This window comes from Bombina bombina, chromosome 6 (assembly GCF_027579735.1).
Source record: "Bombina bombina isolate aBomBom1 chromosome 6, aBomBom1.pri, whole genome shotgun sequence".
NCBI classification, from domain to species: Eukaryota; Metazoa; Chordata; class Amphibia; order Anura; family Bombinatoridae; genus Bombina; species Bombina bombina.
The window spans coordinates 749,678,258-749,701,052 of record NC_069504.1 but is presented as its reverse complement, the minus strand read 5'-3'; the positions used below and the strand labels follow the sequence as shown (position 1 = coordinate 749,701,052).

Here is a 22,795-nt window from a genome sequence, read left to right as displayed (position 1 = left end):
TTCATTTCTACAGAATCTATCAGAGTCCCTAGGAAGGAAACTCTTGTGAGTGGGGATAGAGAACTCTTTTTCTCGTTCACCTTCCACCCATGCGACCTCAGAAATGCCAACACTATGTCCGTATGAGACTTGGCAATTTGGAAGTTTGACGCCTGAATAAGGATGTCGTCTAAATAAGGGGCCACTGCTATGCCCCGCGGCCTTAGGACCGCCAGAAGCGACCCCCAGAACCTTCGTAAAAATTCTTGGGGCTGTAGCTAACCCAAAGGGAAGAGCTACAAACTGGTAATGCCTGTCTAGGAAGGCAAACCTGAGAAACCCAATGATGATCTTTGTGTATCGGAATGTGAAAATAAGCATCCTTTAGATCCACTGTAGTCATGTATTGACCCTCCTGGATCATAGGTAGGATGGTACGAATAGTCTCAATCTTGAAAGATGGAACTCTGAGGAATTTGTTTAAGATCTTTAGATCCAAAATTGGTCTGAAGGTTCCCTCTTTTTTGGGAACCACAAATGGATTTGAGTAAAATCCCTGTCCCTGTTCCTCCTTTGGGACTGGATGGATCACTCCCATAACTAGGAGGTCTTGTACACAGTGTAACAATGCCTCTCTTTATCTGGTTTGCAGATAATTGTGAAAGGTGAAATCTCCCTTTTGGGGGAGAAGCCTTGAAGTCCAGAAGATATCCCTGGGATATAATTTCCAACGCCCAGGGATCCTGGAAATCTCTTGCCCACGCCTGAGCGAAGAGAGAAAGTCTGCCCCCTACTAGATCCGTTACCGGATAGGGGGCCGTTCCTTCATGCTGTCTTTTTGGCCTGCTTACCTTTGTTCCAGGTCTGATTAGGTCTCCAAACCGTCTTGGACTGAGCAAAAGTTCCCTCTTGTTTTGCATTAGAGGAAGTTGATGCCGCACTTGCCTTGAAGTTTCGAAAGGCACGAAAATTAGACTGTTTGGCCCTTGATTTGGACCTATCCTGAGGAAGGGCATGACCTTTTCCTCCAGTGATATCAGCAATAATCTCCTTCAAACCAGGCCCGAATAGGGTCTGCCCCTTGAAGGCAATGTTAAGCAGCTTAGACTTTGAAGTAACGTCAGTTGACCATGATTTAGATAGCAAAACCAGAATTCTTAGCCGTTCGTTTAGTCAAATGAACAATGGCATCAGAAACAAAAGAATTGGCTAGCTTAAGTGCTCTAAGCTTGCCAAGTATGTCATCCAATGGAGTCGCTACCTGTAAAGCCTCTTCCAGAGACTCAAACCAGAACGCCGCAGCAGCAGTGACAGGAGCAATGCATGCAAGGGGCTGTAGGATAAAACCTTGTTGAATAAACATTTTCTTAAGGTAACCCTCTAATTTTTTATCCATTGGATCTAAGAAAGCACAACTGTCCTCGACAGGGATAGTAGTACGCTTTGCTAGGGTAGAAACTGCTCCCTCCACCTTAGGAACTGTCTGCCATAAGTCCCGTGTGGTGGCGACTATTGGAAACATTTTTCTAAAAATAGGAGGGGGGGAGAGAACGGCACACCAGGTCTATCCCATTCCTTAGTAATAATTTCTGTAAACCTTTTAGGTATTGGAAAAACATCAGTACACACCGGCACTGCATAGTATTTATCCAGTCTACACAATTTCTCTGGCACTGCAATTGTATCACAGTCATTCAGAGCAGCCAAAACCTCCCTAAGTAACACGCGGAGGTGTTCAAGCTTAAATTTAAATGTAGAGATATCAGAATCAGGTTGCATCATCTTCCCTGAGTCAGAAACATCACCCACAGAAAGAAGCTCTCCTTCAGCTTCTGCATATTGTGAGGCAGTATCAGACATAGCTCTTAAAGCGTCAGTATGCTCTGTATTTCGTCTAACTCCAGAGCTATCTCGCTTTCCTCTAAATTCAGGTAGTTTGGCTAATACCGCTGACAGTGTATTATCCATGACTGCCGCCATGTCTTGTAAAGTAAACGCTATGGGTACCCTAGATGTATTTGGCGCCATTTGAGCGCGAGTCCCTTGAGCGGGAGTCAAAGGATCTGACATGTGGGGAGAGTTAGTCGGCATAACTTCCCCCTCGTCAGATTCCTCTGGTGATAAATTTTTTAAAGACAGAATATGATCTTTATTGCTTAAAGTGAAATTAGTACATTTGGTACACATTCTAAGAGGGGGTTCCACCATGGCTTTTAAACATAATGAACAAGGAGTTTCCTCTATGTCAGACATGTTTGTACAGACTAGCAAGCTTGGAAAACACTTTAAATCAAGTTAAGCAAATATAATAAACGGTACTGTGCCTTTAAGAGAAACAAATTGTCAGAATTTGAAAAACAGTGAAAAAAAGGCAGTAAATCAAACAAAATTTTTACAGTGTGTATAATAAGCTAACAGAGCATCGCACCCACTTGCAAATGGATGATTAACCCCTTAGTTCAAAAAATGGATAAAAAAAAAACTATAAACGTTTTTTAACAGACACACTAAACTGCCACAGCCTTGCTGTGGGCCTACCTTCCCCAACAAACGATTTTGGAAAGCCTTTGAGCCCTTTAGAGATGTCCTATAGCATTCAGGGGACTCCTGGAGGAAGCTGGATGCCCCAGTCTGTAAAAGTTACTGCGCAAAAAAGAGCTAAATTAGGCCCCTCCCACTCATAGTAACACAGTGGAAAGCCTAAGGAAACTGTTTCTAGGCAAATTTAAGCCAGCCATGTGGAAAAAACTAGGCCCCAATAAAGTTTTATCACTAAAGTATATATAAAAACATTTAAACATGCCAGCAAACGTTTTATATTGTAAATATAAAAGAGTATTACCTCAGAAAGTAAGCATGATACCAGTCGCTATTAAATCACTGTATTCAGGCTTACCTTACATAAATTTGGTATCAGCAGCATTTTTCTAGCATTCACATCTTCTAGAAAATAATTTTGACTGCACATACCTCCCATTCCCCCGCTGAAGTTACCTCTCTCTTCAGTCATTTGTGAGAACAGCAATGGATCTTAGTTACAACCTGCTAAGATCATAGAAATCACAAGCAGATTCTTCTATTTTTCTGCCTGGAACAAAATAGTACAACTCCGGTACCATTTAAAAATAATAAACTTTTGATTGAAGCAAAATAACAGCTACATTTCTCCACTTTCCTCTTACTACCTCCATGCTTGTTGAGAGTTGCAAGAGAATGACTGGATATGGCAGTTAGGGAAGGAGCTATATAGCAGCTCTGCTGTGGGTGATCCTCTTGCAACTTCCTGTTGGGAAGGAGAATATCCCACAAGTAATGGATGATCCGTGGACTGGATACACCTTACAAGAGAAAAGTGATACATTAGATTTTTATTTGCATAAATGTTTTTGCCTTGGAAGGTTTAAAATCCTTTAAACCAACCTGGAACTTAACAATCAAAATCCTAAGTCCAGGTCAAACTTCACCATATTGACCTCATCGCTGAGTTCCCCTGGATGTCTGTCTAGATCAGCCTATGACAAAACAAGACATGGGTTGCTGGCTACCTTAGGTCCGCATGATGTAGTTAAAAAATAACCTTAAATTTTATTTTTTTCCCTGGTGGAAAGTGTGAAATATACCCCCACAGTACAGTCGTTATCCAATACTCATCCCCTTAAAGAGACTGTAAAGTCAATCTCATGATTTATAGAGCATGTAATATTAAACAACTTTCTAATTTATGTAATTGGCTTTGTTTTCTTGGTATCTTAAAGGGACAGTCAACACCAGAATTTTTTTTGTTTTAACAGATAGATAATCCCTTAATTACCAACTACCCAGTTTTGCATAACCAACACAGTACTAATTATACATGTTTTACCTCTGTAATAACCATGTATCTAAGCCTCAGCAGACTTCCCCCTTATTTCAGTTCTATTGACAGACTTGCATTTTAGCCAATCAGAGCTGTCTCTGGTAAATTCACAAGCATGAGCTCAATGTTATCTATATGAAACACGTGAACTAATGCCCTCTAGTGGTGAAAAACTATCAAAATGCATTTAGATTAGAGGTGGCAAGGTTTAAGAAATTAGCATATGAACCTCCTAGGTTTAGCTTTCAACTAAGAATACCAAGCAAAATTGGTGATAAAAAGTAAATTAGAAAGTTTAAAATTACATGCCCTACCTGAATCAGGAAAGTTTTTTTTGGACTCGACTGTCCCTTTAATTAAAAGCATACCTAGGTAGGCACTTTTAATGTGGGTTAAGTTTATGGGTTTAATAGACTATTTCTCTTATAGGGTTGGCCAAAAGTTGTTGGCTCCTAGATTTTTAACAAAATTTGTCAAGACCTACCCTAGAAAAAAAGTTTGAACAAAGAATTTTACAGAAATTGTGGTTACTAAATTAGCATTCATACCTGACAGAATGATGGTTGACAAACTTTTGAGAATGCTTCTTTCAACACCCCAGTTTCACACTCCACTAGCTGTTCCACACACAAGCAGTGAGAATGAAGAAGCTCATAACTGAGCTGGCTGACATCTGACCAGTGGACATAGAGTGTACGGGTGCCCAACTGCCTGCCAAACAAGTCTGACTTAGCCCTGGATGCAGAGTCCTTCTTCATGTATTCCACAAAACCATAACCTTTAGGGTTACCAGTGACTTCATTGTAAACAAGGAAGCACCTCTCTAGGTTACCAAATGGACGAACAAGGTCCTCAAATTGTTGCTGAGTGTAGCTGTGGGGCAGGTTAGCAATGCACAGGAGAGCATCAGTTGGTTGAGTTGTACTGACAATTCCCGATCACGTAGACGTGTTTGATGGAAGCGGTGGATTGCATCTTCTGCCTGCTCACCATTGAGGAGTGTCACATAGGCTGCAGAAGGAAGACATTTGTTTAGAAAGAAGTCTAGATGGACCTAATAATGTAAACAAACATTTAAAAAGGGACATTACACTAAACTATATTATTATGAACCGTCATTTATAAGAATAACTTTGCAATGAAAACTGCAGCTTTGTTTTGTCAAATGAGTATATTATATATAATATTTATATATCACATGTAATGACAAACAATTTCATATCTGATGTATACACTAGGCGCAAAACTACTCTGAGCATGTTCCGATTTAGTCCCTGAGTATTCTAGTTGTGCCATGCATTCACTGCAACTTTTGGCACAACGCCCCTCACTCTCTAAAATGTACAGTAACCGTGAGTGTCCAGATCTGCCAGGCGCTTTAGCTATTGCTCTGTTAGAATAGGAATGTTGAGCTCAGGGATAAGGAAGGAACGTACAGCTCTACGCATCCTTATCCGGAAAATAGTTATATTCTCTGAGTTCTGCTGAAAGTCAGATTTGCAGGTACTAAATATTTAATTTATTGGTTTGTTTTTTGTATATATCGCACGCTCACTGATGACAGGTGCCTGTGAGGTGTGTATTTGCAGTGCAAAAGATGTTGCACTATGGATGGCAATTGCTCGGCTCATACTTGCCTTGGGCAACTTGCAAGAGCTCTGACAGTTGTTGACAACTAAGACCGGGAGTATGCCCACGGCATTGCACGCTCAATGACTGGTGGGACACGCTTGTGACGCATATTGCGCATGCGCATTTGAAAATTATTCACATAGATCATACGTTCAGCCATTGTGATAGGCCACCCCTTGACCAAACATGGCACTGTTGCCTAGCCCTTTTATCCTGGTTTTCCAGGATCGTCGAGGGCAACTTCCTGGAAATAAAGAAAACAGGTAAAAAAATAAAGTTTCACTTCTACAATAATTTATATGTATCACTGTATGTTATATTTTTTATATTTATGTTGCTAATATGTAAGCTACCTAGTATGAGTGTACTGGTTCTTTAAGGTTGTAGTTAAATTCCTGATGGAACACTTTGTTGCATTATATATTTGGAATATTGCAAACATTTTTAGTGTACTAAACCCAGGGGAGGATCATTCAATTTTACATGGACAGCAAACATTAAAAACCTACATACAGGCACCAAATGTGTTCCATCAGCCTTTATTTTTACTTTTGCATTGTAGTGCTTAAAGAGATACAAAACCAACATTTTTCTTTAGTTATTCAGACAGAGCATACCATTTTGATCCCACCCCCCCATATCTATTATCAAAATGTACTAAGTTCCCATGTACACCTAGGAAGTGTCTGGGGCACTACATGGCCGGAAGTAGTGCTGCCATAAAGTGCTCTTGCAAACCTGCTGCCATATAGTACTAAACATAGGTCCCTGCTTTTCAACAAAAGATTGAAGAAAAATGAAGTAAATTAGAAAGTTGTTTAAAATTGCATGCTCTAGCTGAATCTTGGGGGGGGGGGGAAGAAGAGAAATGTGGGTTTCATATCCCTTTAATAAAGCACTATAATGCAAAACAAAATGGCCATTGTGATGTAGGAGATTTGGACAATATATAAAATATTAATAGAGGAAAGCAAGGTATCATTGCCACAAATATTTATCTATCAATGATGGCCAATTTCCTAGCACACAGGAGCTGCAGATAAATATTTAAGAAGACTTAAGGCCCATCTTTAAAATGTATGGCTATTAAGCAAATATACTTTTTGTCTGCAGTTCTTCCCTCTAGAGGGCTCTTCTGAGTTGTAGTCACCCAAAAGTACAGATCTGGGCCACAAGAACTATGACATTGCTAGTTCTGCTTTTTCTGAAGGGCCGCAAAAACTAGTGCTAAGGGCCAGATTTAGCCCTCAGGTCAACAGTTGGCCATCCACAATATATGGCCAAAAATATGTGGAAACCTGACCATCACACATATATGAGCTTGTTGGGCATCCTATTCCAAAACCATAGGAATGAATATTGAGTTGTCCCCCAACCCTTGGCGGCTATAACAGCAACAACTCTTCTGTGAAGGCTTACAGATTTGGTGGTGTGGGTGGGAATTTGTGCCATTCAGCCAAGGAGCATTTGTGAGGTCAGACACTTATGCTGGATGAGAAGCTCTGGCTTGAAAGTGGCAATCCAAGTCATCCCAAAAGTGTTTTAAGGAGGCCGACGTCAGGGCTCTGTTTAGGCCCTCACACCAAACCACGTTTTCATGGACCTCAATGTTGTTGCAACAGTTGGGGGAAGGCCTGTACCTTGCATGGCTGCCCCTGTGTACAAAGTTTGGAAGCACTAAATTGTCTAAAATATCTTTGTATCCTGTATCATTAAGATGACCCTTGACTGGAAACGAGGGTACCATAGCCCAAACCCTGAAATACAGCACCAGACCACTATCCCTCCATCACAAAAACAGTAGGCACTATGCATTCTAGTACGTAGCATTCTCCTGGCATCTGCCACACCCAGATTGAACGTCCACAGAGTCAAGGATCAGGTAAAAAACAAGCACATACGCATTAAATCCAAGGGACATTTTGTCTAGGATGTTTTGCGCCTAAAAAGGCACGGAAGTCCTTTGAATATGAACCAAAACATCTGTGATAATAAATAATATATATTGAATGGAAGTAAGGTTTAATTTTAAAGATATTTAAAGAGCTATTGGGCAGAATGATCAAGTTTACCAACACTTTAAGAGTTATATTCCACAGCCTTTGCTTGCATAGTTCAGTGCTTGTTTTATATCTATCCCCAATTGTTCTCAGCCTAAGAGATTAGAGAAGGTAAACCTAAGTTCCAACATTATGGTGCTCCTTTATAGAAACTAAAATTTTACACTTAGTTTAAATATTGAAGAAATAATTTAAAAGAATGCATTGGGAGTATTATACTCAGGCTAATGTTTGCTTTAAATATATCATTTCTAGCATGTATTTACTGTTAAATAGCCATTTTAGGCCTGGTGGCTACAACAAAGTCATCTAATGCATTTTACCTGAACCAAAGAGGAAATGTTTAATACTTTAAAAAGGGGACAAATATGTAATAAGAAAATGCTTAGTTTAGAGCATTGGGTTAAACACATAGTTAAAGCCAGCTCAAGAATAGCAAGCACTTCTGCTCTAAAGCTCAACATAGCTGGCCATAGGCAGCTTCACGTGTATGCCCTTTCATTACTGGCTCACTGGCTGAGTTTCTGCTTTGGAGCATATTTCGCATGCAATTTTAAACAACTTTCTAATTAACTTATATTATTTGTTCTCTTGGTATCTTATGTTGAAAAGCGGGGACATATGCTTAGGAGCCTGCCCATTTCTGGAGCACTATTTGGCAGCAGTTTTGCAAGAATAATATCCATTTGCAAGAGCAATAGAGGGCAGCACTATTTCCTGCCATGTTGTGATCCAGATGACTACCTAGGTAGCTCTTTAGCATAGAATACCCATGGGAACTAAGCAATTTTTTTTTTAATTTTTTTTAAATATGCTCTGTCTGAATCATATACCTTTTAAACAGTTTTATCAGCATTTTCGTATTGCACTTGTATGTCCTTATTACAATATTACTCTTTAATCAACCAGCAAATGGACCCTGATGGGACGTGCAGAAGGCAGAAAAATTGGGAATATTCTGTATTCATGTCTATCACTAACAGACATCACCATGACATAAAATGTATTGCTTTATGTTTATGTGCACGCTTACACACCACTCACCAGTTCCTTTGTATTTGTCCACAAAACAGTATTTCAGTTCATATTCAGCCAAAAGATTATGTACTTCCTGTGAAAGCAGAATAAAATGAGGATAAGTTCTTTGTACCAACCCACAATTCAACAAGCTTTTAAAAAAAATATATATAATGAATGGCCTTGAATGACAAGAAACATCTACCATGCAGCAGACTAAAGGTCAATACTGTTAGAATGGTTTTGTATTTTTAACCAAGAGATTGTTTTTAAGTACTGATCTGCCATGTATTTTAAAACGGAGGATCATCAGGGTGTGGGGCATTGTGAAATTGGTCATCAGGTGATTATAGGTCATTGGGGTTAAATTCCCGCAGGATCCAATTGTCAGGGGAGCACTGAAAGGGACAAATGTTAATCATAGGACTGAAAGAACTTTACACAAAAGGGGCAGCAGCGAACAGCTGTCAGTGCATCAAGTAGAAATAATGCTGCCGAGGCCTGGCCTGTGTAAGCACCGTGATGCTACTATTCAGATCAAAACTGAATCGTACTACATTAATCTTCTGTATTCAATTTAAAAATGTAACATTTGCGATGTCTAAAATAAAAAGTTAATTCACATATAAATTAGTCTGTGCATACTATTGATTGCACAGCTTAAGGGACATTAAAATACAAAATTAAAAGCGATAGTCTAGTCAAAATTAAAAAAACTTTCATGATTCAGGTAGAGCATGCAATTTTAAAAAAGGTATTGTAAATCCTAGCGTTTGTGAAACGCTGGGATTTACCATTGGAACAAATAGCCATGCGCACCAACTGGCGCCAAGCCGGACAGCCCACACGGTTTTTGGCTAAGAGGTTTAAACGTCACCTCTCAGCAAAACAGCTGAGCAACTCAGCAAATGCTTCAAAACAAAGGAACTTTCAGCATGAATTATTTTATGCATCATGACTGAAAGTCCCCTTAATTTGTTCCAATGTTAAATCCTAGCATTTCACAAACACTACGATTTACCATTCCTTTGAGCAGCTTTCCAATTCAATTTCTCTTCATTCTCTTGGTATTTTTATTTGAAAGAGCAAGAATTTAAGCTTAGGGGCCGGCCCATTTTTGGTTCAGCACCTGGGTAGCTTGGATTACAAGTGGAGCACTAATTTATTGCGCACCCGCAAACTGCCAAAAACACCAGATTAAAAGCGCGCAATAAATAACCAGCCATTACAAGTGGCTGGCTATTGCAAGCTCAAGGTAGCAATTAGCGCTCAGAAACTTAACCAGAGGTCAGACCTCTGGTTAATTTTCTAAATGTCCCCCAAATTTCAGTGTATTAATCTTTACTAAAAAATAAAAATATTAGCATGTTTTTTAGTAACTGCATAAGGCAGTTATTAGGGGCTAAAATTGGCGGGTGTTTGGGGGGGGGGGGGCACAGAGAATATATATATATATATATATATATATATATATATAAATAAAACACACACATAAACAGTGAAGTCTCAGGATTTTTCAAACGTGCCAAGTTTAATTGATGTTTTGGGGATGTATCTCCCCTTCAGAAAAAAAAATTATGTGAACCACCCTCTTAAATAAGGCAAAAAATATAACAAACAGTGATTACCTTGTGGATAGCCGGTTCCAGAACCCGGAAGTTGCTATCCACAACTTACAGACTACAATGCCCAACTTCCGGTTGAAAAATTATGTCACTTCCGGGTATGTTAAAGTAAATGTAAACTTTGATCCTAAAGTGCCCGGTTTTTAAAAATTTGATTAAAAACAGGGGCACTTTAATTCATAAAAATTTACATTTCACTCCTGCTGTGAAAAAAAAAAAAAAAAAAAAAAAAAAAAAAAAAAAAAACAACACCTTTTACTCTTGACAGCAGCTCCAGCTTCCTCCACCCGTCTCAAAGCCTCTTCCTGGGTCTAAAATGAGGAACCCGGCTTCCTCCAATCACGGCATTGAATCAGACACTGATTCCCCTGGGGGGAAGCCGTGATTGGAGGATGACCCATCCATCATTTCTGACATCAGAAATGGCTTGCGATGACTGGAGGAAGCTGGAGCAGCTGTCAAGTTTAAAAGGTATGTTTTTTTTTCACAACAGGAGTGAAATGTAAATTTGATGAATTAAAGTGCCCGTTTTAAATCGAATTTTTAAAAAACGGGCACTTCAGCATCAAAATTTACATTCACTTTAAGGATACTCAGACCGGAATCTAACAACAAGCGTTGACATGGCACCTAAAACACAGGTTTATAACTGCTATGTACATAGCATTTTTGCTTGAGATGTTGATGTGTTACATATTATGCGAGTTTCCAATGTATGTAATGCCGGATCGGAAGAGGTTCGGTATACCACTTCAGCGATTTTCTTAGCGTTTGCAATGTTTGAGGTAATCACCGTTTATTTTTTGCCTTTGTTTCACATCATTTATTTGTTCTGAAGAAGGGGAGATAGATACATCCCGGAAATGTCAATTAAACTTGGCACGTTTGAAAATTCCTAAAACTTCACTTTCTTTTTCTGTATATGCTTTGAGTGTAAGCTCGGGTGGTTAACCCAGGAGAGCGGATTCATAAGTGTGTGTATATATATATATATTTATTTTTTTTAAATGTTTTGATATTCTTAAAATAGCTGCCCATCGCTAGTGAGCACAATGCTTCTGTGCAATCATTGCACCCAACTTGTAATATCAGCGCACATTTACATTGACTGTTACAAATATGAAAATGTTAGTTTGTGTATAAAAAAAAATTTTTAGATACATATATATATTTCTATTTTACAGAAATAATTTTGGAAGCTTTCAATGTAATGCATACATAAGAGCTTTATATACTGTATTTACTATATAGTTTTTTCTTCATTACGCAACATGCACACACCCCTAAATATACATTCACTCAATGAAAATGCGCTTCATGGATATAGATTTTAATATATATATATATATATATTATATATATATATATATATATATATATATATACATACACACACAGTCATACATGTAGATATTTGAATATCTAATATTTTTCAAGCGTGTGTCAAAGCAGGAGATGACTAATGAGGAAAGTAAACGAAGTTTGCGTACAGAGATACTTGCAGAAAAGTTTGAAGTCGAACGTAAAACGCTAGAAGAAATAGATTTTTCGATGTATCTAGCGTGTTTACTATAAATAACACATTTATACACACGTGTCTGGCTCTTGTCACTGGTTGGATGTATTTGTGTCTTACTGCTTAGTAAAGTTACAACAACAAGCAGAACTTCGCTCCCACCGCACACATCGGGTAACTTACACGCAGTGATAGGTTATACTTGCCTGGTTAGTGATGTCCAAAGGGAGACTTTTTATAAGGATCTTTCTTCTGTTTCGCACTTCTCGCCTCATTCTCTCCACACGGTTGCGAATCTCCTGCAAGTCCAAATGAGAATCCTCTTCTTCCACCTCCTTAGTTTCATCCAACCATCCTGTTTCACCTTCATTTTCCAGTCCTAGCCAGCACCTGCTGACATCAGCAGAAGCAGGTCCCCAATTCCTCTCGCTCTAACGGACATGGAAGCTGCCATCTTGCAAAGGGGGCTTCGTCTACCTGGGGACAACATCGACGTTGTGTAGTGATTGGTCGATTTTAAACCGGCATCAGAGTAGCGGTACGATTGGTTACTTTGGACGCTTGCTCCTCCTTCGTTGCCGTCACCATAGTGATCGAAGGCTGGGTCGAAATGGAACACGGGGATTGGGTTGTTTGATATCAAGTAATTTCAGAACGCAGACGCTGTCTATATATTACAAATAGAACAGTTACAACGAGAGAATATGCGACTTTGTTGTATTTGTTCTTATTTTGTCTTATATGATTTTATGCTACTTGTATCCATGACATATATATATATATATATATATATATATATATATATATATATATATATATATATATATATATTATACTATAGTTTATTTTATCAAAAGGAAACCACAACAATATTATAATAATAGTATAATACCAATAAACCGCATTTTACTTTGCTGTAAATTAGGGTTTTAATCTCTTGGAAACTCTTAGAAAATCCTGTTTATTCGTTTTTATTTCTCATACTATTGTATACAATAATATGGTAAAGTTGACACCCATGCAATAATCTATTGGTATAGCATCTATCCGTATTTACATTTGAAAGTAATACGTTATCGCTTTCGTGCTAACCTGACATACGCAAAAAAGCCGAAGTTACAACATAGCGTTAATGTATTCTCCCATAGACTTCAATAGAGTCGGAAAAGCGGGGGGAAAACTAACACTCACTCTGCACGCAAACGGATTAATTTTTTTCAAGTGCACTAATTCAGACATCCCAAGTCTCCCTGATTGTAATAGCGGCTCCTGATGCCAGCAAATGGAGTGCATCTCCCTGAAACTCCAAGTACTATGATCCAATGTGGCCTAAATCCGGAAAAGGGTTTCTTTAAGGATGCCTTTAGTTGCTGGGGCATTATAGAACCCTTAAAGGGACATAATACTCTTATGCTAAATCACTTGAAACTGATTGCAGTAAACTGTAAAAAGCTGACAGGAAAATATCACCTTGAGCATCTCTATGTAAAAAATGAAGATATTTTACCTCACCATTTCCTCAGCTCAGCAGAGTAAGTTCTGTGTAAAAAGTTATACTCAGCTGCTCCCAGCTGCAGGTAAAAAATGAAATGAACAGCAGCCAATCAGCATCAGCAGTGCTGAGGTCTATGAACTCTTACTGTGATCTCATGAGATTTGACTTAACTCTCATGAGATTTCATAGTAAGCTTCCTTTACCTGATTGGTGAAATAATATGAGAGTTTACGAGGCTCATCCTTTCAGCTGTCCCAGACAGACACACTAAAATGCTTGCTTAGAAATCCTTTACAATGGGAGGTGGCTACTGAGGAACTTTTGAGGTAAAATATCTTTCTTTTTTACATTAGAGATGTTCAGGAGATATTTTCTAGTCAGCTTTTTACAGTTATGCTGCATCACTTTCAAGTGTTTAAACATTTGGGTATTATGGCCCTTTAAATAAAAAAAAAAACTTTTATTTTTATACTGGCAGACCTTTCTGCCAGTACTTAAGATAGGGGTTGGGGGAGGGAAGAGAGCTTTTTGAGAGGGGTCAGGAGGGATCAGGGGGTGGGATGTGTCAGGTGGACGGCTGATCTCTACACTAAAGCTAAAATTAACCCTACAAGCTACCTAATTAACCCACTTAACTGCTTCTAGGGACGGGCAGACCGGGCACAATAGGGAGCAGTGCGGGAGCACTTTAAAAAAAACAAAAAAAACATTTATTTTTATTGTGTTAAAGCACCACTGGTAAGTTCATTATTTTTTGGCTTTATTTATTTTTTTAAACGTTTCTAAACATATTTGTCTTTATGACTTTCCTAACCTGTTAGCTGCAATCCTTACTTCTAAAAAATGAATGTTTCCGAACCCACTCTGTGGGTATCTGCCGCTGCTAGGCCAATCCGGTGTGCAAACCGCAAGTTTGAAGATGGCGGGCCGAATTTTCAATAGCGCATGCGCGAGATTGCACAACGTCATCAACAACGTCACTCCCTTCAGACATACTCCGACACAGAAGACCCGTTCTATCGATCTTACATAATAAGATCCGTCAGCATATTGATAGGTCAGTATTGCAGAATCTCCCTAGTTATAACGAGCATCATTACAAAGTATCTAAATCTTCAAATAGAAAATAATTGTAATAATATATTATCGACTAAATGGTGAAAATATATAAATTGGATATATAATTATACATATGAATTTGCCTACGAAAATTAGAAAGTCTGGATACACAATAGCATTGATTGCTATTGCGAATGCTGGCATGCGTTATTTCTTATGAGGTGCTGGTAATTACGGCGTCAGTAAGACAATATAAGCAAGCGTTTATTTGGGCCCATTTTGTGCGCATGCGATTGTGTACCAATTAGTATTATAATTACATGAAAAAGCTCAGCGCAAATGATTGGTTAACTTTTTTTATACACGTAGGGGTTAATATAGTGGGTGGATTAGATTACGTTGTAGACGAAAAAATAAAAAATGGTTTTACATGTAATTGAGGCTTTGTTTTGAATGAGTTTGAGGTTGGTTAATTTTAATTTCATAAATGTAATTTAAAATATGTGTTTTATTAAAAAAATTTAAAAAAAAAGTACAAAGTTTGTAATCCTTTAAAGTGGCAGTGCTTGGTTTAGCTTATAAACTATTGGTATAGCAAAGGTTAAAATACCAGATCACGAGGGGGCGGAAGCCAACAGGGCATTAGAAAGGACGCATGAACAGAAGCTCCTGTTTAATCTTCTTGATAATGGCAATTTTAGCTAAATTGTTGTGCCCAAATCAGCACCTAGTGACATTGTAAGAGCTTATGTTCTACCCAGTGGACGGGTGATGACCTTTTTTTCTCCCGCATGCCTGTGGTGTAGCAATAATTTACAGAATCTCACAAGATGCACAAGAGGAGAGTGGATGAGGCGCCATTTTTTCCCCTTATCGGGTGAGGCTATGGAAATGAAGTCTGATGGGAAACAGAGCTATTCCGGATCTGCAATGAGCACTTTGATACGATTAGACCGAATGCTGCTCTCTGCTTTTCAGGGGGAGCCGATCAGAAGTTTGACGGGTGTAAAAGAGAGCTCTGCATCTGAAAGTCAGAGGCGACCATATCAGTTAAATGTTATGCAAATGGAGGCCGCGCAGACATACCTAGAGAGGACTAGAATCTACAAGTTCACAGGATGTTTATTTTGCAATAAGAAACAAAGCAAGCGGTGCTTACCCCCCTGGCAGTATGATGGGCTACTTCTTCAACGATCCTGTTCAGCGTGTCTTCAGCGTGTGCACCATTCGCATTCCTACGGATGCCGATAGGAGCCAGATCCAGACGTCTCGGTCCAATGACGTCAGCAAAATGGCGCATACAATGAGGAGACCGGCTAACTATCCGCCACAAATCCAAAGGCACAATAGGTAAGATGCAACAAAGCGGGTTTATTATCACAGGTACAGACAGTGCTTTAAAAACAAAAAGGGCATGCAGAAAAAGCACCATACGGAATGCTCCGTAGGTTACAGTGCAGTAACAACAAAATAGCGTTTCGTGAGGGGCTGCCTCACTTGTTCACTGCTTAAAAATGTGTACTGGTCTGTAAGCCTAAATAGAGAGGTATCATGTTAATTAGACAGGTGTATTGCATTGAGTACTATAGATTTAATGTGTAAACTTATTTTTAACCCCTCATATACATAGGCTGCAATAGACAGTGGTCAGTACAGGACGGCAAATGTTGTACAATTATCTTGTGTAAGAAATATATAAATGCAATTTATAATAAAACAGTTATACATGTAAACTTATTTTGTGCATTTAAAATATAAAGTTCTTACCACAGAAACAATATGTTAACCAACAAATGAGACAATAAATGAAAAAATCAAAAAAGAAAGAAGTCTCATTATATACAATGTCAGGATGCAGTATATTATACAAAACAAATTAACGTCTGACTCAATATTTAAACCTGAGGGTGTCCTGGTGTTCATATTAAAGATCCACCTGACCTCCTTCTTACTTAACTGGTATTCCCTGTCCCCCCCTCTCTTGGAGAAGGGGACATGGTCAATTGCCTGAAAAAATGCTAGGGAAGAATCCCCCTGATGGTCAAATTTAAAGTGTGAGGCAACTGAGGTGAAAATATCTGGGTCAATTTATGTTCTGATATGCTCCAATACTCTGTCCCTCAACCTTCTTTTAGTTTTTCCTAAGTATTGGACCTGGCAGCCTTTACATGTCATGAGATACACTATGTGTGTTGAATTACAATTAAGGTTGTACCCTAATTGTGTATTGTTTCCCTGTGCTATATGATTGAAAGGAATTCCCCTTCCGTAATGTGGTCACAGGTAATACATCTAGTGCCTCTACATTTAAAACAGCCAGATCTAGTGGGTAACAAGTACCTCTTTTAGTTTCTGGTAAAAAAGAAGGGGATACATAATTTGAATGCTCTTTGCCTTTCTGGACACAATTTGACACCACTGGAGATCACTTTCTCCAGAAACAGGGTCAGTTTGTAGAATAGGTAGACTTTCTTGTACAATGTCACAGATCTTTCTGTATTCCAAACTGTATGGAGTACTGAAGACCACCTTATTAGGTAAATTAGGGGTGCTAGAAGATAATTTACTTTCCTTTTTGTATTGCAAAGGGACTCACGTGGCATGCTATCTACAACTTGTCTAGTTTTTAACAATAATTGGTTATTGTATCCCCTGTGTTGGAGTCTACTACACAGATCCTCACTCTGCTTTTTGTATAGGGTCTCACTAGAGCAAATTCTCTTTGCCCTAATATAATTGGCCCTTAGGGATAGCTTTGAGTACATGTTGAGGATGACAAGATCTATAGTTAAGAATGGTATTACACTTGTCGGTTTTCTATGTAAATCTGTCACAATTGACCATTATCAACTGATACTTCGAATCCAAAAACTCAATCCTTGTTGTGTTCTGACATCCAACGAAACTCAGATTGAGATCATTGCAATTTAAAAACTCCATAAATTTAGATGCAGACTCCTCATCTCCATCCACACCAAAAGCAGGTCATCAATATAGCGTCCAAAATAAATTATGTGTTCCTTGAAGGGGTTACTATCCGCATATACGTGGAGCAGCTCCCACCATCCCATATAGAGATTGGCATAGGAGGGGGCGAATTTCGCCCCCATAGCTGTTCCACGTCTCTGCAGATAGTAAGACCCCTCAAACAAAAAATAATTATGAGTTAATAAAAACTCCAAAGTCCAAATTATGAACTGTTTAAGATCCTCTGAAAAACCAGACATTCTGTCCAAGATATTAGAAATTGATGTAAGACCTGCCTGGTGTGGGATGGAGGTGTAAAGTGAAGCCACATCCACTGTAATAAAATCTATAAGTAGGTTTCCAATTAATAGTTTGTAGGGCATTAAGCACTTGTGTGGAGTCCCTAATATAACTTGTTAGTTGGGCCACTAGGGGTTGTAGAAAGGAATCTATCAACTCAGAAGTGGGCTCCAAAAGGGAGCCACACCCTCCCGGAGATGATGGGCCTACCAGGTGGGTGTGTTGCATTTTTATGCAGTTTAGGGAGAAAATAAAAAATAGGTACATTGGGATTCTTAATTAGGAACTGTTCAAGTTTTCTTTCAGCTATGACTCCTATGGATTTGCCCTGATGTAGAATTCTTTCAAGTTTCAATCTAAACTTTGCTGTTGGATTAGAATCCAATTTACAGTATACCTCAGTATCCCTCAACTGACGCTTTGCCTCAAACAAATAATATTCCCTGTCCATGACGACCACATTGCCGCCTTTATCTGATAATTTTATCACAATGGTGTCATTATCTTGCAAAGATTTTAATGCTTTATATTGATTGCATTCAAATTGTTCTTATTTTTGCTTTTATTGTTAGGAGGGGAATTATTTCTTTGATCATTTTCTATCCTTTGTGCAAGGGACTTCAATTTATTTTCAATTGTTCTCTGAAATACATCAATATTTTTGCCCCTTGCATGCACAGGATAGAAAGAGCTTTTGCTGACTCCAGCCAATTCAGGACATCTAATTTGCTGCGAGTGACCTACATTCTTGCCTTCTTGTATAAGGCCCACTAACTCATTAATAGTGCAATGGTCAGTAAAGTCTAAGACCGTGTTAGATATAGTTAGTTGATTAGTGGTTTCTTCCTGCCTGTCTCCCTCACTCTCAAATTCATTATCTAACCAAAAAGTGCTTTTTTAATACCAATTTTCTTACAAAACTATTTATATCCAGTATAGTGTCAAAAAGATTGAAGTGTGTGGTTGGGGAAAAATTTAAACCCATACTCAAAACTTCTAGTTCTGAGTCATTTAATGATACTGTGAGAGATTTACACATTTTTCAGATGTACTTTCTGATTTGGGTCCGATTGGTCCCTCATGTGGTATCTCTTTAAATTCCTCTTCCTTTTTCTGCCCCTACTACCCTCTCCTTGTTTTTTTCTTTTTTGTTTTGCTCCTGAGCCTGCTCGTTTTTTGAAGGCTCTAAGGGGTTTATTGTTTATTTTGCAGATCGGGTGGAAAGTTTCCCTTAGACCCACTCGCTGAGATGGGGTTATGCAAGACGCACGCATCTGTATCTAGAAATACTGCTGAAAATGAGACTTTCTGCTCAATACAGGATAATGGTAAGCCCCTAGCTGTTTCTTTGTTGGAGCTACTGCCGCAGCACGCAGACCCTCGTCCCGCACGAAACCCGATGCCTAAGACCCAAGGTAAAATCTCTCAAAAAACACCGTTCCACCTACACCTAAAGTTGGAGAGACACTGAAATAGGGTTGCCACCTCAGCCATGTTTTCCTGGACACTTATGAGTTACACATGCTGCAGGGTGTGCAGGGAGGAACATGTATTGTGTTTCTGGACAGCACTATTCATATTCCTCCCTGCACACCCTGCAGCATGTGTAACTTATAAGTGTTCTGTATTTTAAGGACGGACACTGAAACTTACTCTGTGGAAAAGCATGCAGCCGCTTTGTCTGTGTACCTTGGAGGAGGCCTCGGGTGCGTCCCTATACACCAGGTAGGATTCTTGCCTGACGCAATGTCGGACATACCTTTAGTGCTACAATTGGTGAAAGAGATGTGTGCAAATGGAACATTCCATCTTCTCCTGACCTCCAGTATACTAGTCCTATCTTACAGAACAACTTCCCAGCGATATCCAGCACTACAGATTTCCATTGATTCTAGGGCAAGTTAGTGTCAAGTTGGGTATCGGCTAACTGCTCATAACGAAGTGATCTTTATTTGGCTGGTTGTACATTTTGGCACAAGTTAAGACTGGCCATTCTTATGTTGATATTAGTAGCAATACCAATTTTTGTTTCCATTACCTTAAATTCGATTATTTGTATTTTATTAATCCTGTGTCCTTTTGTTAATGCTTATTATGTATACCTCCTGTTATTGTGATCTAGCTCTCAGGCCGCCCTATACTTTTTTTGTTCTTTATAAATAAGGCTATATGTTATATGAAGTGCCTAAACATATTACATGTCTGACTTTAAGTTATGCACGCTACAAATGAATATTACACTGTTTAATTGGTTTATAGGCATGTTATCTGTATATGCTGTGTGTGTTAGACGAACAGTAAAACATCCCGATACAAGATGTAATGGCCATTTCCAACCACCAGAGGGGAGTCAAGTTCAGTTATAGCTTGATCTGCACGGCAGACTTCTGTGATCTTGCAACCTCAGGCCTAGATTTGGAGTTGGCGTTAGCCTTGAAAACCAGCGTTAGAGGCTCCTAACGCTGGTTTTTAGGCTAACTCTGGCCTAGATTTGGAGTTTGGCGTTAGCCGTGGAAAACCAGCGTTAGAGGATCCTAACGCTGGTTTTAGGCTAACTCTGGTATTTGGAGTCAGTCAAAAAAGGGTCTAATGCTCACTTTTCAGCCGCGACTTTTCCATACCGCAGATCCCCTTACGTAAATTGCGTATCCTATCTTTTCAATGGGATTTTTCTAACTCCGGTATTTAGAGTCGTGGCTGAAAGTGAGCGTTAGAATCTAACGACAAAACTCCCAGGCCGCAGGAAAAAAAGTCAGTAGTTAAGAGCTTTCTGGGCTAGCGCCGGGTTCATAAAGCTCTTAACTACTGTACTCTAAAAGTACACTAACACCCATAAACTATCTATGTACCCCCTAAACCGAGGTCCCCCCCACATCGCCGCCACTCGATTAAATTTTTTTAACCCCTAATCTGCCGACCGCCAACTACGTTATCCTTATGTATCCCTAATCTGCTGCCCCTAACACCGCCGACCACTATATTATATTTAGTAACCCCCTAACCTGCCCCCCCACAACGTCGCCGCCAGCTACCTACACTTATTAACCCCTAATCTGCCCGACCGCAAAGCGCCGCCACTACGTTATCCTTATGTACCCCTAATCTGCTGCCCTAACACCGACGACCCCTATATTATATTTATTAACCCCTAATCTGCCCCCCCACACGTCGCCTCCACCTGCTACACTTATTAACCCCTAATCTGCCGAGCGGACCTGAGCGCTACTATAATAAGTTATTAACCCCTAATCCGCCTCACTAACCCTATAATAAATAGTATTAACCCCTAATCTGCCCCTCCCCTAACATCGCCGACACCTAACCTTCAATTATTAACCCTAATCTGCCGACCGGAGCTCACCGCTATTCTAATAAATGTATTAACCCCTAAAGCTAAGTCTAACCCTAACACTAACACCCCCTAAGTTAAATATAATTTACATCTAACGAAATTAATTAACTCTTATTAAATAAATTATTCCTATTTAAAGCTAAATACTTACCTGTAAAATAAATCCTATATAGCTACAATATAAATTATAATTACATTGTAGCTATTTTAGGATTAATATTTATTTTACAGGCAACTTTGTAATTATTTTAACCAGGTACAATAGCTATTAAATAGTTAAGAACTATTTAATAGTTACCTAGTTAAAATAATTACAAAATTACCTGTCAAATAAATCCTAACCTAAGTTACAATTAAACCTAACACTATACTATCATTAAATTAATTAAAAAAAATACCATACCATTACCTACAATTAAACCTAACACTACACTATCAATACATTAATTAAATACAATACCTACAAATTAACTACAATGAAATAAACTAACTAAAGTACAAAAAATAAAAAGAACCTAAGTTACAAAAAAATAAAAAAATATCTACAAACATAAGAAAAATATTACAACAATTTAAACTAATTACACCTACTCTAAGCCCCCTAATAAAACAACAAAGCCCCCCAAATAAAATTGCCCTACCCTATTCTAAATTACTAAAGTTAAAAGTCTTTTACCCTTACCAGCCTGAACAGGGCCCTTTGCAGGGCATGCCCCAAGAAGTTCAGCTCTTTTGCCTGTAAAAAAAACATACAATACCCCCCCCCAACATTACAACCACCACCCACATTACCCCTAATCTAACCCAAAACCCCCTTAAATAAACCTAACACTAAGCCCCTGAAGATCTTCCTACCTTGTCTTCACCATACCAGGTTCACCGATCGGTCCTGAAGAGCTCCTCCGATGTCCTGATCCAAGCCCAAGCGGGGGGCTGAAGATGTCCATGATCCGGGTAGAAGTCTTCATCCAAGCGGGGCAGAAGAGGTCTTCCATCCGATTGAAGTCTTCATCAAGCGGGGCAGAAGAGGTCTTCCCATCCGATTGAAGTCTTCATCCAGGCGGCATCTTCTATCGACATCCATCTGGAACGGGAGCGGCAGCATCCCTGAAGACCTCCGACGCGGAACATCCAATCCTGGGCCGACGAACTGCTGAACGACGAATGACGGTTCCTTTAAATGACGTCATCCAAGATGGCGTCCCTCGAATTCCGATTGGCTGATAGGATTCTATCAGCCAATCGGAATTAAGGTAGGAATATTCTGATTGGCTGATGGAATCAGCCAATCAGATTTAGCTTGCATTCTATTGGCTGATCGGAACAGCCAATAGAACGTAGAGCTCAATCTGATTGGCTGATTGGATCAGCCAATGGGATTGAACTTGAATCTGATTGGCTGATTCCATCAGCCAATCAGATTTTTCCTACCTTAATTCCGATTGGCTGATAGAATCCTATCAGCCAATCGGAATTGAGGGGACTCCATCTTGGATGACGTCCCTTAAAGGAGCCTTCATTCGTCGGTAGTCGTCGGTGAAGAAGGATGTTCCGCGTCGGCGGGAGGAAGATTCAAGACCCGGCTTGGAAGATGACATCGCCCCGGATAGAAGACTTTTCAGCGCCTCTTGGAAGATGACATTGCCCGGATCGAAGACTTCTTCAGCGCCGCCTGGATGATGACTTCATCAGATGGAAGATTTCTTCAGCGGCGCTTGGATGATTAACTTCTTCCGCGCCGGATGTCCACTTCGGTTCCATCGCTGCTCGGCTGAGTGAAGACGACTCAAGGTAGGATGATCTTCAGGGGATTAGTGTTAGGTTTTTGTAAGGGGGGGTTTGGGTTAGATTAGGGGTATGTGGGTGGTGGGTTTTAATGTTGAGGGGGGGTTGTATTTTTCATTTACAGGCAAAAGAGCAGTTTTCTTTGGGGCAAG

General features: G+C 39.4%; 1 protein-coding gene across 1 annotated transcript in view; it reads right to left on the bottom strand.

Moving 5' to 3' along the window:
- RAVER1 (ribonucleoprotein, PTB binding 1) overlaps positions 1-12,273 on the bottom strand; it is an 89,526-nt gene extending 77,253 nt beyond the window's left edge. Inside the window, 5 exon segments of the mRNA XM_053719414.1 lie at positions 4,384-4,754; positions 4,757-4,846; positions 8,572-8,634; positions 11,888-12,116; positions 12,238-12,273. Coding sequence (XP_053575389.1) covers positions 4,384-4,754; positions 4,757-4,846; positions 8,572-8,634; positions 11,888-12,116; positions 12,238-12,273 — 789 coding nt within the window.
- Positions 12,274-22,795: the final 10,522 nt, after the last annotated feature.